The sequence below is a fragment of the Labrus bergylta genome, chromosome 16, assembly GCF_963930695.1.
Source record: "Labrus bergylta chromosome 16, fLabBer1.1, whole genome shotgun sequence".
Lineage (NCBI taxonomy): Eukaryota > Metazoa > Chordata > Actinopteri > Labriformes > Labridae > Labrus > Labrus bergylta.
The window spans coordinates 25,240,515-25,256,842 of record NC_089210.1 but is presented as its reverse complement, the minus strand read 5'-3'; the positions used below and the strand labels follow the sequence as shown (position 1 = coordinate 25,256,842).

Below are 16,328 nucleotides of genomic sequence, written 5' to 3'. Positions count from 1 at the left end.
ACTCTCACTCTGTAATATTGATCCAGTGCTGGCTGAATAGTTAAGCAGTGCGAAAAAGTCAGCTTCATTGCCAACATTAATCCAAATACTTTTCAAGAGTATTTCTTATTCCATGATAAAAAAAGGGATTTGGTTTTATGAAACTGTCATGATTGGGCGGCAGCAGGTCAGTCTGTACGGACTTGGGTTGGGAACCAGACGGTCGCAGGTTCAAGTCCCAATGCAGACCATAAAATGGAAGTTAGTCTTGTAGCTGGAGAGGTGCCAGGGCACTTACTGAGTACAGCTGAGACGCCCTTGAGCAAGGCACCAAACCCCCCACCACTCTGGTGCAGCCCCACTCTAAGATCTCTCCACTAATGCATGTCCACAGGTCCTGTTTGTACACCTCTGGATTTCAGGCCTATGTGAGAAGCATGTCTCTTAAAAACAGAGTGTAAAAAACAGAATTTACCTCAGGGATTAATAAAGTATATACATTAAATATATACAATAACTGATTACCTGTTAGAGTGACATAAACATCAGCACAAAGTCAGACTACTCATTAACATTTGTGCAAATGATGTGCCAAGTTTGAGTCTTCAAAGTTGTTTTCATGGGATGATCACTTCGGTTTTTCACATAAACAGGATGAAAGACATGATGATCTTGTATTTCCTCTTTATGTGTTGCTTTTATCTTTAAAGTGAAGCAGCCAGATAAGTCTTCCAGCAGTGAGCAAAGAGTTATGTAACTCAGAGCATTAGACAGGAAGGAAGACATCGTTGTTGCAAAGGTTTTGTAAACACATTCTGTCTCTTTAATAAAACTTGTAACTCCAGAAGATGTCTTTGTTCTCTGCCGTTCAGATCAGATTAATTATATTTCTTTATATTAAGATATAAGTCCAAGAACATTGGTGCGACTACCTTCACACAGAGACTTCAAGTTTTTAAAAACATACCAATATTTATTTGATTTAAAGCTTACAGGAAAAGCAAGATATGAAAACAGTAAACAACAACAACAACAACAACAACAACAACAACAACAACAACAACAACATTAATTTACATCATGAGGACACAAAATCTAATAAAATAACTCTGGTATAAACTCTACACTTGTGCTTAAAACAATACTAATAATCTAACCTACAATAACAAGAAAGGTTTTGCTGAAAATTCAAGTTTTGACACATTTATTCCCTAAACTATGTACATAAAGAACTCTTGTCAATTAGATATGCTACATTAAATATGTTACATCATGCTCAGGGAAAAGGAATGCAGTAAATAACTGAAATATAAACTAAATTGCCCCTCTATATAAAAATACTCCTACTTTCATTTAAAGTCTATTTCTCTACTAGTGCTCTACTTGGTAGGGAAAGTCTGTTTCTTTCTGATTGTCTCTGCTGGTGGGATAAACAAGTCCCTTGAACATTATTTTCTACATGTGAAAACTGTGAAACTTGTGGAGACTTTTGAAAAAAAAAAATGCATAAATGTCCATTCAGATAATACTTCCAAGTGTTGGAATCCAAGGAAAGCAAATGGACTTTAATCATGAAAAATCTATACAGCTTTGCTTAAATATCACATAATTCAGTTTAAAAAAATATTCTCCATGATGACTTTCCCCGCTGATCAATGTTAGCTCTCATTTTTAAGAGAATCGTCCATTTATAATAAATTATAATACACATTCCAGTTCCATTGTAATACATTAAAATGTAAAGAATATTCTATATACAACATTTTGCAATGAAGCAATCTGGTGCATTGGCTACATATTGCAGGGCAGTAGTTGGCTGTATGTCTGAGATTGCAGTCTTTAGGAGATGAGTGGACCTTGCTCCCCTGTGACTGTCGTCACCTCAGATGTGAGACTCTCCGGTGTCATGGCTGCTCTTGGATGCCTGAGGACAGAGACAGAGACTGATCAGTCCTGACAGACACTCTCAGACCTTTAAATATGAGGCATGGATGATTACTTTCTGAACGTGACTTGGACATTTTTTTGATTTATGTTAACACTTTTATTGGGTACAGGATTAATTAAAATGTAACTTATTATCAGTATTGATAACATGTGAAGCCTACAAATTGAGCCAAATAGATTTTACATTGTTTGACCTAAAGAGACACTGCAAATAGAAATAAATATTTACCGGAGCTTTGCTGGAGTTGGAGGAGCTGAACTCTGAGTACGTCTTCTTCCTGGGTGCACAGCATTTTGACAGGATGTTTCCATACTCCTCCCTCACCTAAGCACAGAATAAAACATGAGTATTGCCCTCAGAAAAAGTAGCCGTTTGTGATTCAGATTTAGAGGATTGTCACCGACCTGTTTAGAAAAGAGACAGTGCATGACGAAGAGCATGACCCCCTGAAAGCTGCCAAAGATGGTAAACAGGTAGGACATTACAATAGTGCCCTCCTCAAACTGGAAACATCCAAAGATCCACATGGTGCCCAACACACACAGCTGAGCCACTGCAGTAATGGTGAAAACCCTGCAGGGGGCAACAAAGACACTCAGGGGTCAATTCTCATGCACTCATACTGGAATAGAAATTGTAGTGTTCCAGACATCAACTATATGATCACAAATACACAGGCTGCATGGTGGTGCAGTGGTTAGTGCTGTTGCCTCAAAGCAATAAAGTTCCTGATTCAAATCCCTTGTCTTACAGTGAATGTGTGCATGTTCTCCTTGTGTATGTCTTCCTTCTGGCTCCTTTGGCTTCCACCCACAGTCCAAAGATATGCTTTTTAGGATAATTGGTGACTCTAAATTGCCAGTAGGTGAATGTTAGAATGAATGTTTGTTTGTCTCTGTGTAAGCCCTGTGATTGACTGGCAATCAGTCAAGAGAGTACCCTGCCTCTTGCCCAGTAACAGCTGGATGAATGTCAATATACACAGTTTGTATAGGCCTGCAATAACTCACTTTATTTTCTGCAGATTGTCCAGGTCAGGGTTTAAACTTGAGAACTTCTGTGCCAATTTCCACACAGTCATGAGAAAGAAGAAAATGTTTATCTGAAAGGCAAAGGAGAGGCTTTAAAAAAGCACTGATCACAGTTTAGAGCATTTTCTCATCAATAATTATGTTCATACTCACAATGATGATGACACAGGCGGGGCCAAAGAAACTCCAAATGAAATCCAGCTTCAACCAGCAACTGCAATAACAATTTAGATGTAATTAAACAGACTGACAATGTAAGCTTGGGTTCAGGTAACATTTTTAAATGGAAATAACATTAGCATCAATAGAGGGAACTCACTGTCTATCAGTGCCATATCCCTTGGCGTTAACTAAGGCAGAGATGGCGACGATTACAGCTGGGACTCCATAGCCACCTGCCATCATGTAGAGGGTTTTGAAGTTGGTGTTAAAGACCAGGATTACCATCCTGAAGAGTTGTATGCCCTCCAGGCACATCCAGCAAAATGCAGCCAGGAAGAAGAAATGCAGCAACCCTGCAACCACTGCACAGCCAACCTTGGACAGGGACAAGAAAGAGGAGAATGATTATGACTAGTAAGAAAAGTGCAGAGATTACAGAGAAATATGGTGTATAGAATAGATATAACTACTTATTCAATCAACTATATAAGTTTTAAACCCCCAGATATGTCACTTAGCAGCTTACTGTTGCTCCATAAACTTCACTGTTGATTCAAATGTTTCAGAAATGTTCTGTGTTGATCTTGGCAATGCAGACATTTTAAATGTTACGTCAGTAATTACCGGGTTTTCTGTACGAGAGATGCCTGCGAGGAAAATGAGGTTGGCAATGAAGAGACTGATGCATAGGTGAAGGTGGATGGTTGTTCTGGGATTGTGGATGGAGCGTATAAACCAGAACGTCAGGATGCAGATGAAGAGGCAGATAAGTGACAGGGAAAGACCCACCCATGAGATCAGCTCTAACTCAAACCTGTCCTGTTCAAAGACACACAGAGAGAGAAGGGTTACATTACAAAAAAGAGAAAATTACTTTACACGCTGAACTATGTGCCTCAAGGTTGTTGTTTTTTTTAAGATTATGAACCTTCAAGTCATAAAGTGCCATGAGCACAGCAAAGCTGCTCAGATGGTTGCAGGAGCACACAGTGTATTCAGGATTGGACTCCACCACTCTGCAACCACGATCAGACCACGTCCCCCCTTCCTCTGAGGAGTTCCAGAACACACACACGTGGGTTTGGTTTGTCTGTGAAACAACATCGAGTTAGTAAACATGATAAAAGTCTTATCTTCAGGCATGAATATATTATTATCCTTGATAGAAAATGATGTAATGCTACCTTTTCCAGGTGGTTAAAGGTTAACTTGATAGGCTCTTGGAGATGGCTTGTGTTTGTGTTGCTGACAGAAACAGTCACTACTTTAGAGTTGATCTGAAAACGTTCCTTTCCTTTTGGTTTCATTCCACTGTAGAAACCCTCTGCAGAGCCTTCCAGGTTTGCATAGCTTAGCAGGGACACTGCTGTAAAGCCTTTCACAAAGCACAGAAAGGGGAAAAACATTTAATGTACATTCATTAAAGTGTTAAAACTTTAATTAATGAATTACAGTCAAGATAATTACCAGGGTAAGAGGAAGGATCTCCTGCAGCTGTCGCCATCTGCATGTCCAGCTGAGTTTGCATTGATGATAAAACCACAGCTCCTTGGGGTAAGTCAGCTCCCTTATGCAGCAGCAGCTGCAGCTCTGGACCCAGATACAAAGATCAACATGCACTGCTTGTCTGCTTATATCAAATACATGACTTCAGTCCAAAGTAAAATCTATGATAACATCTGAAGAAGTAAAAACCTCTTCAAGTAACACATTGTATTTATATACAAACACAGAGCAATGACAGAATTGCATACAGATATCTTTGTGAGTGTAGACTTTAATTAACCTGTGTGATTCGATGAGATTTTGGTTCCTGGGGGCTTCATGAAAGGTCCTATGAGCTTCAGTATGTTTTCCACCAAGTCAAGAAAGATGGAAACTTTCCTGTTATCACTGAAGGTTTCACCGGACAAGAGATTGTCGATGACAGACAACAGTGTCTGTGTCCACAGGAGGGGAGAGGGAGCAGCATGAGCATGTGTAGAGAGAAACAGGAGACAGAGTTGGTCTGAGGCAGACTTTCAGGCTGCATACCGCCTCAGGTCAACATAAACAGTCTACAAAGTCGCTGACAGACATCTGAGAATAACATGACAGAGCCTGGAGGAAGCAAAACTTCCCGTTTCTTTGTTTCTTGTGAGGAACTGAAGACATCTTTGCATAATCACACTGTATTTCTATTACTTTAAGTGACCATGTACCTTTAGTAATTCCTCTCCATCCAGCTCTGTTGAATCCTCACTTTCTGTCAGCTTTAGACAGATTTTATTCAACTGCACCACCAGGTCGTGTGCAACAGGAAATGTCTAGAAAAGCAGATTTAGAAATGACATAGAAGTGTGAGGCAGTAGACATTAGGAACATATGATGAACTTTACTAAGAAACATGATAAGAGTTAGTGTTCCATTACCTCTCTCAGATAGCTTGTATCTTTGTAAACATCACAGTTTAACGCTGAGGAAACAGGAAGTAATGTTTGATTAAATGTTCTTACTGATGCCTGATAGCATTAATATAAGAAGGATGCTTGTGGTAATGATTGTGTTTGTTTTATATATTTTCAGAGTAAACACAAGCTCAGTAATAAATGTAGGAAAATAAAAAGGTGCTACTGTGTTCTTACCAGTGCAGCGAGACCCATTGTTGCCATAGTTGGTAAATCCAGCATGGCAAGCACAGTGATGACCATCGGCTCCACGGTGGCAGGTTCCATTTCCACAGATTGTCTTATCAACCTTACATATGTCTAATGGAAACAAATCAGTGGGAGGAAAAGTGGTTCAAATGTGTGGTCCAAGTGGGAGAACAAATATCCTGTTCCATCCATAGGTTTACAAAGATAAGACAGAAATAACATAAAGTGGGCTGGACACAAACAAAACACGGGGCCACGCTCTCAAAACCAACCAGTCGCAAACTAGTCATTTACACTGACAGCTGTCAGCTCCTTAAAAATCTCTCATTGAATTATAGGAAAACTGAATGGCCAACAATTTAATTCTTATCGTCTTTAAACTAACTTAACTTCAACTAACATAAAAGTTAGAACTGTAGGTTAACCTACATCATAATCAAGCCTTTATCATTCTAAGAACCAATTTAAGAAACTTTATGAAATCAGTTGTACAAAAAACTGAATTTAAGCATTTTACAAAATGGTAACATAACTCTCACCTTCACATTGACCCTGTGTCCCAGTATAGTACGGTTGGCCAGATGTCAGTCCAAAACCAGGGTTGCAGAAACAGCGATAACTGCCCAGTGTGTTGTTGCATGTTGCATTCTGATCACACACCTTGTCAACTTTACATTCGTCAACATCTGTATGAAGAGGGAGAAGATTTAAAGGCATCGTTTGGAAGGGAAAGCAACACTCCAAAAACAGAAAGAGACTAGATAACTCATGTCTGCAGCACATAGAGAACGATTAAAGCTGCCTTTAAAATGACATGGTACAGTTTGTACTAATAGTGAGGGAACTGATACACATCTTACCTGTACATATAGCTTTGTCAGTGTGGCCAAAAGTCTTTCTTCCTGCTGTGGAATTGAATCCATCCTTACAGGTGCAGGAATAATGTGGAATTGTATTCTTACATTCAGCGTTCGGTCCACAGATGTCTTTTTGGGTCGAACACTCATTGATATCTTCAATGAAAGGATTAAAGTGCAGGATGTTTATAGCATGATGATGACTGCTGATGTTAAAGTTGACTCTTTACTGTCACTAAGATAAATTATATAAACGATAACTTACCTTCACATGTTATACTTGATTTTGACTTGAAACCATCAAAACATTTGCAAGAGAAGCTTCCTTCTGTGTTCAAACAAGTGGAATTCATTCCACATGGTCCAGAACCAGGATTACCATCCATGTCAACACATTCATCTACGTCTAAATTATGGAAAGAAAAGAGGGATAAAGATGAACATCACATCCAAAAAAGTGCTGGGAAAAATATCATTAATCAAACAGATTATTTATAACACACACACACACACACACACACACACACACACACACACAAAGAACACACACACACACACACACACACACACACACACACACACACACACACACACACACACACACACACACACATACACACACACACACACAACGTATGAAAAAGACTCAGTTGCCACATTATGTCTTATTATTTTCTTTGGAAGGTTATGTTATATGTAAGGTTAGCATTTCATACCAATACATTTGTCCTTAGGCATAATAAATCCATCTTGGCAGGACAGGACTACAGGGAGGGAAAGGTGCAGAGCTGAAAAAAAGGCAACTGTCAGTCTACAGTTCATCATTTTGAACATTAATGCATTAACATGCATCCCATACTTTTCTCTCTTAAAATGAACTCAAAGGTTTGGGCGCTGGTGGCGCAGTGGTTAGTGCGTGCGCCCCATGGAAGCTGTAGCCTTCCAAGCGGGCGTCCCAGGTTCAAATCCAACCTGTGGCTCCTTTCCTGCATGTCATTCCCCACTCTCTGTCTCCCTGATTTCTGACTCTATCTACTGTCCTATCTCTCAAATAAAGGCACAAAAAGCCCCAAAATAAAAATCTATCTACTGTCCTATCACAGTCATTAAAAAACTAACTGAAATGTTTCCCTGCAGGAGAGTGAAGGTTCAGTTTCACAACATTAAAAACAACAATGCAGAGTCAGTCCTCTGTGGCTGCCTAAATGGCACCAAATGGAGGTAATGTACAGTATGTGGAAAGCGGAAGAATTCCTTTTGCAATATATTTTTTTTAGATGATGTCATTTTAGGACCTTTGCTTCTGTTGAATTTGTTCCAAGTTAAAAAAAAAAAAAAAAACATTGATAAACAGAACATTTGACATGATGGCTTACCTTAAGATTGCCTTCTTATCTTTAGATAGGATCATGTTAAAAAAAATAAGCGTCCTGTGCTGATCAACAACCAAGTTATTTTAGAAAGTGGAACAAGTCTCTACATATTGTAACCCATGGCAACACATGGATTTCCTGCCTCTGAAGGCAGATGTGTAAGACTTTGGTCACTATCAGGCGACCAGTAATGTGAACACTGTGCAATGAGCTCATAGTGTAAAAATATCTCTTTAAAGCAGAAGAACAGAAGTCCTCTGTGCAGCGGGGCCCAGATAGAGGGCCGATAGAAGAACAGCTGCTGCGTTAAGCATCACCTTCCTTCCTCTATTCTGAAAATATTTGGGGTCTTTCCCACACCTTTGCATTTCTTACATTACTCATTTCTCTTGAACTTTGATGAAAATACTGTCTGATTGTAACTTAGTGGAAAAATGACAGAACCTAAAACATTAACCTATTGTACTATTGTATTTCTATGTAAGGCGCTTTTGTCAACATATGTTAACTTTATTTGAATCAACCTAGTTACTTACTTCACTTAAAAGGTAAAAGCTGACAGAAGTTTAAGAAAGTTAAACACTCAAAGTATGTACAGAATCTTCTTTGTGATCTTAAATGTCTAAAGTGAATTAAGCTCCCACAGAAAAACAAACACAGATACAAATACCCGTTCTTAAAATGTGTCCTGCTTCTGTTGCCGGATAGTTTCCCTCTCTGGAGCACAAAAAATGTCCCTCAGCAAGCTGCAACTGGATGACATATGTGACTCACCCAGAATCAGGAGGTTCCACCTGACTGCCATGCTGTAGAGGGAAACACTGTCCAAAGGAAAGGCTTCTCTTCTCTTCTCTTCTCTCAATAAAGTGTAAATAAATGCTGATATCAGTGGTGTCTCAACAACTATCTGTCCTTACTGCTACTTTCTGGGTCTGTCTTCCCCCCTATGACTCTGCTCTCATTACTGAGGTGACATGCTGAGATGACGGGTTTTGATAATGAGGGGGTTCGCTCTCTCTCTTTCTCTCTCTCTCTCTCTCTCTCTCTCTCTCAGTCCCGCCTGTGAAACAAAAGTTCTGGAGTTACTTCAGGCACTTCTGCTCTTGTTGGGGCGGGGTTATACTGAAAGGAAATGATTGTGCCAACTCTCTCAACTTTTGCTTCCATGACAGAAGTGTGTTACTTAACTATGTTTTTTTTTCCACAGGTAGGTTTCAGTCTCTCTTTCAGTCTATCTGTTTAGTGTCTTTCCACTCTGTTGGTTGGGGTCACTCAGAGGGTCAAGGGGGGAGTTTAGACTATAGACAAAGTCCAGCTGGTGGGTCAGCCCTCCTATAAGCAAAGTTTTAGCTCAGAGTCTACTTATTATGGTGTTAACATATATATAGGTTTTGCCTCTGAGTGGGTCCAACTGAGACAATGTAACAATGGTAACAATGTTGAGCTTCATTTAGTAAGAAGTGGACAATAAACAGGCAAGTATATCAATACACACAAAGAGTACACTCAATACACTCTGAAGAGGAACAGGGTTCTGTACTTTTCTGTCAATGAGAGGGCAAAGGAAACAAGTCATGGAAAAGTAAGTTCTTCAACATTTCAAACAAGTGTGTAAAGCACTAAACCTTGATCTTTATCATTACTTGAAGTGTGTGTTGATGATGCATTAAGAAACGTAATGTCATTCTTTTCATCATACATTTCTGAAGTTCACTTCCTCTGCGTCACAAGGCGCAGATGCTGCTGAACATAACGTTACTTAAGATAGATTGCTCTGTAGACATTTTGAGGACTGCACTTGCCTGAGCCAAGAAAATCAGAGGAAATGCACACATACTGTCAGCATTTACAAGAGCAACCAAATAGAACAAAACAGGTTGTTAAATTTTCAGCAACTCTTCTGGTTTCCAGCACACAGTGGCAAGGTCATTTTGGGGCCTGAACACACTGTACCAAGGCTCACAGACGGGCAGTATGGGCGTAACATAGTTTCACACTTCTAAACAATAAGGTGGGCTTTGGGCTGTGTGGGCATGGGGGACATGGTGGCAACAGACAACAGGTCTTCAGGGACTGGCTGTGTGCAGCTGTGATACAAAGCATGTTCACAGATGGACTCTGAAATGTTCTAACATTACCCACATGAGAAAAAAAAGCCTGCTTGTTTATAGACCCTTTAAGTGTTAACATTGATTCTATATCCACAAGAAATGACTCATTTATTTCACCCATAGTTTCAAAAGGTTTCTCACACTCCTGGGTTCACCTCCCATTCAGACAATACATTTACAGTATTAAGTATATGGCACTGTATTTGAGTAATAAAACAAGTTGTACGATATGAATGGAAACTTGCAATTTAACTTTTCAAATACTTATACCTCAATAAGTTCTTTCAAAAAAGTTACCATCAAAAACCAAGGTGACCACCTGATTAAACAGTATTTGACCGTTTTTCTGCTTGGTTTCAACTGTTGTGTGTTGTTGACTTTACTTGTTACTTGCTGTCCGTAACCTGGGATTCATCTTTGATCCTTCATTATCACTCGACAGCCATGTAAAGCAGCTAACCAGATCATGCTTTTATCAAATATCAGTAAGCTGTGAACATTAGTGTCATCTACAGAACTTGACATGATGTGCCTTTGTCTCATCCCGTACTGACTACTGTAATGCTCTTTTCACCTCACTAAGCATTTCCTCCCTAAATCATCTCCAGCCAATCAGACTGCTGCCACTTGAACGATCACCATGTCAAGTTTAAATTTCTCACCCTCACTTTCAGAACTCATTCACCTGTATGAGCCCAGCCGCTAAGGTCGAACACACTTCACCTGCTGTCTGTCCCACAGACATATTCTAAGACTTATGGTGATGGTGCGTTTGAGTCCATAGCACCAATTCTAAAGAATTCCCTTCCCATCTCATTACCTTCTTCTGACCTTGTTGCGTCTTTTGAAAAGCAGCTAAAACATTGATGTTTAGACATGCCTATGGGTAATCATGTCCAACCAGTCAACTTATTGAGCTATGTTCTACTGTGCAAATGATTGTTCCTGGTCATAGCAGGATTGTATAATGTCGCTCCATGATGTACTCGTTTGTTCCTGTTTTTAATATGTGTATGTTTTTTTTGCTGATGTATAGCACTTTGTGACCTTTGTCTGAGAAAAGTGCTATATAGATAAACTTTACTTTCTTTATGAGCCCTTGCTTGGACATAAAAAAAACTAAATTAAAGAAAACACATTCTTGGTTAAAACAAGGAAGAACAAAAATCAGGTTTTGGAATTGGCTGTTAATGAAACTTATGGTTATCATGAAATTGGAACCAGAGTTGATGTCAAACAGGGACTTTTTCAGTATCTAGAAAAAGTACTTACAGAAAATCTGATATAAGGTACTTATTTTCAGCTTCAACACACAGCCCATGCTGCACAATGCACCTTAGTATGAACTTCCCCAGGAGGGGAAAACCGATAAAACACATTACTACTCTTTTTTCTACTCAGTCCATAATTAAACAAGTGCAAGGTTTACTATAAAGTGTGACTATTTAATATAAAGATCAAATAACTTATTGTTTAAAAAAAGAGCTGTGGAATAGTCCAAAAAGGACTGATACCACATATCACCTCTGTTCACTCTATTTCTCATGAATCAAACTGTCCCACTTTAGTTTGCTAACTTATCTATCCTGCTACCCTTGCTTTACACGTTTTTTTTTTTTCGTTTAGAAATAGTGCTTTCCTGCCAATATGATCATGGCACACATCCAGTGCTTATCCACTTATCTCACAGCCTTTTCCTGCCTGCAGCAAGATAGAGTACGTACAGAGTTTTGTATGTTTTGTGTTGGTCGTGTTTTTTCTCTTTCTGTTTTTTTTTCTTCTGAATTCTCAAACAATAAGGAGGAACCTGAATGTGACCCAGCTGTCTCAACAACTTCCTGACAAAGCCTGGACATAGAGGTCAGAGTGGAGACTGAGCCGTCTGCTCAAAGTTTACAGCATTTTCCAGTGATGACTAAGACTTAGTCCAAACGGTCTAATTTAAAACAAAGTGCAGCCTTAAGTATTTCCATGACGTTGCAAATGTGCTTGGTCAGTAAAAGGGGCTGAGATAAATGCAGCATAGTCTTCCCACCGTTAAGATGTATTTAGAAAAGCTTGTTGAAATAATCTTTCAGAAAAAGCTGTATGGCACAAACTGGATATTTCTCTCCCCCCACAGCATGTGGGAAACTTGGATTCTGCTGTAGGTGGCTGGTGGTGAAGCAAAACGCTGGCCCCTCGGTTTATGAACCACATGTGGGATTTTCTGGCAGTGCTTTTAGGTCTTGTTAGCCCACTGCAAAATATCTTGTTTGGATTTAGAAACGGAGGGATAAAAATGGCCTCAATCGTGAAATAAAGTCAGAATGTCAGACAATGGTTTCTACTTTTCTTCTTGTACACACCAGTCATCTGCTGGTGACCATAAAGCCAGAAAAAAACTGTAAAAAAGTGTTACTGTCAATTTGCTGCAACTTTTTGACCTGTCTTAGGGAATGGTGATCTTTTGTACATGCATGCCTCTGCTCAGTGTCTCCATAAGGCTGATACAACATGCATCCTTGAGGTTCATTACAAACTGTAAAGCTCTGACTGTGAGTTGTACTCTCAGGTTGGATGGCCTGCTCTGGCAACCTGTAGGCTTCTACACTTCTTGGTCTGCTTCCTCACTATCTATGTGTTTTTATCACGCAGAAAAGTACCGGACAGTATTCTTTTTGTTCTGAGGACCTCTTTATGCTCTCTGTCCCAAACGCTCAGACAGAAATTGGGAAAAGGGCTTTTAGGTATTCTGCACCCTCAGCCTGGAATCTGTTGCAGAGTGACTTGAAACTTGCGGAGCTTGTGTCCTGGAATGTTTTTAAATAAAAAATGAAAGACATGGAAGCAGATTCTATTGGATACTGATGTTTTTAGCTCGACTGCTTTAACTACTGACTCCCAGATTTGACTGGTTCTAGATGATATAATAGATGGTTCTATTTAAATGCAAAATGTAGTGTCTTTGTAAATTGTACTGCGTCTTTCTTTGTGTCTCTGTCTGTAGCTCTGCGTTTTTGCTGCTGCCTGTCTTGGCCAGGTCTCCCTTGAAAAAGAGGTTCTTAAATAAAAACTTTTAAGGAGAAGCAAAGGAGTCATTAATTGTGTAGTTGACTTGAAGATACTGTGAGGAGTTTTAGCTGAAGAGACTGAAATCAATAGTGATGCCTTTTTATGAACTACAAAAAAAAAACAGCGACAAAATGTTTAACATCTACTGTCATTTTAGTCCCCTGTTGTCTCCCTCCCTGGTTCTCCCTTGTGAGGAGGAACAGGTAAGAGATGGGGGTACTCACAATCTCTGGGCATTGTTTCCCAATTTGACTTTGTTCTCTTTTTTCCCCTACTCAGGTATTTATTTATTTCTCCACGCATGTTGTGATTGCAGGGTTTTGCTGTTTTAGTTTGGGCTGGAGATCACCAGTAGTCCTGTGTTCAGTCTTTTGTTTTTCTCACAGGTTAGTTTATTTGTTTGGTAGTTATAGGGGAAGGTTCTGAGAGCAATGACCTGTTGCGTGCTCAGCACCTTCACATCTTTTGTTGTTCTTTCTGCACCTTTTAACGGTCTGCATGGTGGGTCTGGTTCAAGTCTAAATGTCTGAGTCAACAGTTCCCTTTTTTGTCTTTTTGCTGTCTAAAACACATAAAGATGTTAATAAGTGATTGTTTATACTCAATCAATTCATATTCATTATGTTATCAGATATTCCATTTGTTTTTCTTACGTTTTATGATTCTTCTTTTTTGGTAGAATATTTGACATCCCTAAAAACGTTGTAGCCTTTTTAAAATCACATAAATCACCTCTGTTACTCCGTCATGAAAATATGACAGCACAATATGACGTAGTGTTTTTTTAATTGGTAAAGAAAATATGATTGATTCATCATGTTTCTTTGGTCTTGCTATGGTATTTCAGATTAAAAAACATTAATCTGTTTAAAGACATATATATTACATGACTTTTGATCAATGCTTTGTAACGCACAGAACATTTAGACATTTGACAAAGGTCGGTCTACTGTGCTGTGTTATTAAAATGTTTCCATGTGAACAAATGTTGAGCGTTGACACCTCTAGCCTTACACTTTTGAATGCAGCACCCTGCCCCTCTGTGCTGAATGCCACAATATGTGCAAAATGTCATTTCCTTATAGCTGTGAAAAAATAGCTCTCATGCATTCTGCAGCAACCACAGCCATGTTGTCCTCACACCTTCAGTTCGCTGAACTTGTATTCTTAGAAGAGGAAGTGATGAGAAAGCTGAGCCACTTAGTGTTGTGACAACAGTTTGTAACTTTTAACCACAAACTGTTTGTGATGACATTTGATCAAAGTGTAATAGATCCTGCTCTGTCATCTTAAAAACGAAAACTAGAATAAGACATGATAAGTCATTAAGTCGTAACTTTTTTTTACTAAATAAAGTATTTCACATTATATCCTTACTCCCTTTTCATTTGATGACTACTGCTGTGAAAAAAGGTTTTTCATTTTATCATCAAGACCTGTACTGACACTACATTATGTACTCAAATGGAAGCTATAAGATTTTGACATTACACATATACAGTAATACCAGATATCACAGGTGTGTTTGTGTAGGTCTGTAGACATAATGAGAGATGATCTTTCTTTCTTTTTTTTTACTGGTAGAAAATAATAAAATAAATTCATTTTGCACATTGTACAAATCATTGTCCTGCTAATTAAAACAAATCAGTAAAATAAATAATATTTCAAAAGAAATGAGAGAAAACATATAGACACCATGTTATAGATAAGGAGTGATTTCAATTTCCACTGATTAGCTTTTTGTGTTTGCTGCAGTTTTGATTTTTTAATTGTCTTTTTATCCTCTATTTCTTAAAAAAAAAAAAAATCATATCTCAAAACGACATAAACACAAGTTATGAGCTACTCTTAGTAAATCATAGTAAAACGGCACAGTCTAGTGGACAAAACTGTGAATTACATCAACAACAAACGAGCGCTTCCTGCAAATTGAACTGCAGGTAAGAGAAACATTGACTGTCAAGTGGAAATAATTACTTCAACTGTCTTTGTTCCTTCACACAACTTTGATCCCTCACAAACTATCCTGGAAGATGCAATAGTGCATCTCTGTACTTAAAGGCACTGATCATATCTGTTTACCTTTAACACATATAAGTTGTTATAATGACCCTACCTGGTGAAGGTTCTGGAAGATATTTAAACTCATGATGACTCAACAGCCGTCTGCCGTAATTGGCCAGGCTTGAAAATGGGACATGGGGAGATGGGATAAGATGATAAGATGTTTCATAATGTAAAATGTGTTTTCAGGACCATGTCTGCTCATAAACATTTGTGCAAATGATGTGCCAAGTTTGAGTCTTCAAAGTTGTTTTCATGAGATGATCACTTCGGTTTCTAACGTGAACAGGATGAAAGACGTGATGATCTTGTATTTCCTCTTTATGTGTTGCTTTTAGCCCGATAAGTCTTCCAGTAATGAGTTAAGAGTTATGTAACTCAGAGCATTAGACAGGAAGGAAGACACTGTTGTTGCAAAGGTTTTGTAAACACGTTCTGTCTCTTTAATAAAACTTGTTATTTTGAATTTTCTATATTTCTGGGCTCCCACATCAGGTTATTTAAAGTAAAAGATAAGTTTTTTCTTCAGCCCTTTAAGACTGGTTAATTATATATCTTAAATATGGAATTAGAATATTGGTGGGACTACCTTCACACTAGAGTGAAAAACCACTGCTGTCCCATCCCACTCCCACAAAAAAATACCATCCAATCCCAGAATTGAAAAGAAAATCCCATGGCATCTTAATTCTTAAAGAAATTAAGGAATTAAGATGGCATCCTGTCCCATCCAGCTCCCGTTTAGTATTTTTACATTTTTAATTACTTCAAGCGTGTGTCTTGGGGCCAATCTTCCCAGAGTCACTGCCTTTAACAATGAAGTTACATATTTTACAGACAGATACTGTGTTGCACTACAGACACTCTCGACGCTCATGAACTGTTTTAGTATGTCCGACTTGCTCCAGAGAGCTCTATCTGTTAAAGAGAGGGATCATTGTTTTTACCTATTTTACCTAACTATTCTCTGCCTTTCTCACATCAGGTATACCTGCTCTCTGAGTCCAGTGATGTTTAATTTATGCCACGACTGCAGTGTGTGCATAACCGTGCACAGTCACACTTATGATTCCCACTCCTGTCTCTGCTCCCGCTGACTTGTTTTCCCTG

The 16,328-nt window shown here is 38.8% G+C and overlaps 1 protein-coding gene across 2 annotated transcripts; it reads right to left on the bottom strand.

Moving 5' to 3' along the window:
* Positions 1–925: 925 nt before the first annotated feature.
* On the bottom strand, positions 926–9,031 carry LOC109989191 (adhesion G protein-coupled receptor E5-like). 2 transcript variants are annotated; one of them, XM_020640849.3, is made up of 19 exons: positions 8,761–9,031; positions 7,330–7,401; positions 6,879–7,019; positions 6,617–6,769; positions 6,296–6,442; positions 5,745–5,867; positions 5,532–5,575; positions 5,322–5,426; positions 4,907–5,060; positions 4,588–4,710; positions 4,305–4,495; positions 4,049–4,210; positions 3,745–3,939; positions 3,278–3,495; positions 3,112–3,172; positions 2,938–3,029; positions 2,332–2,500; positions 2,156–2,251; positions 926–1,903 (listed from the first exon to the last, which is right to left on the bottom strand). In XM_020640849.3, the coding sequence occupies exons 1-19, from the start codon at positions 8,789–8,791 to the stop codon at positions 1,862–1,864; spliced, it is 2,319 nt and encodes a 772-aa protein (XP_020496505.3). In that variant the 5' UTR covers positions 8,792–9,031; the 3' UTR covers positions 926–1,861. The 2 variants fall into 2 exon arrangements, with proteins under 2 accessions (XP_020496505.3, XP_065821078.1); XM_065965006.1 differs by lacking the exon at positions 8,761–9,031 and adding an exon at positions 7,990–8,702.
* Positions 9,032–16,328: the final 7,297 nt, after the last annotated feature.

Excerpts from the sequence above, each read along its gene's own strand:
- LOC109989191 (XM_020640849.3), bottom strand. The coding sequence starts at position 8,791 with ATGGCAGTCAGGTGGAACCTCCTGATTCTGG. Across the intron at positions 6,443-6,616 it reads TGACAAAGCTATATGTACAG|ATGTTGACGAATGTAAAGTT; the intron begins GTAAGATGTGTA and ends CTCTTCATACAG. Across the intron at positions 4,711-4,906 it reads AATCTCATCGAATCACACAG|AGCTGCAGCTGCTGCTGCAT; the intron begins GTTAATTAAAGT and ends ATCTGGGTCCAG.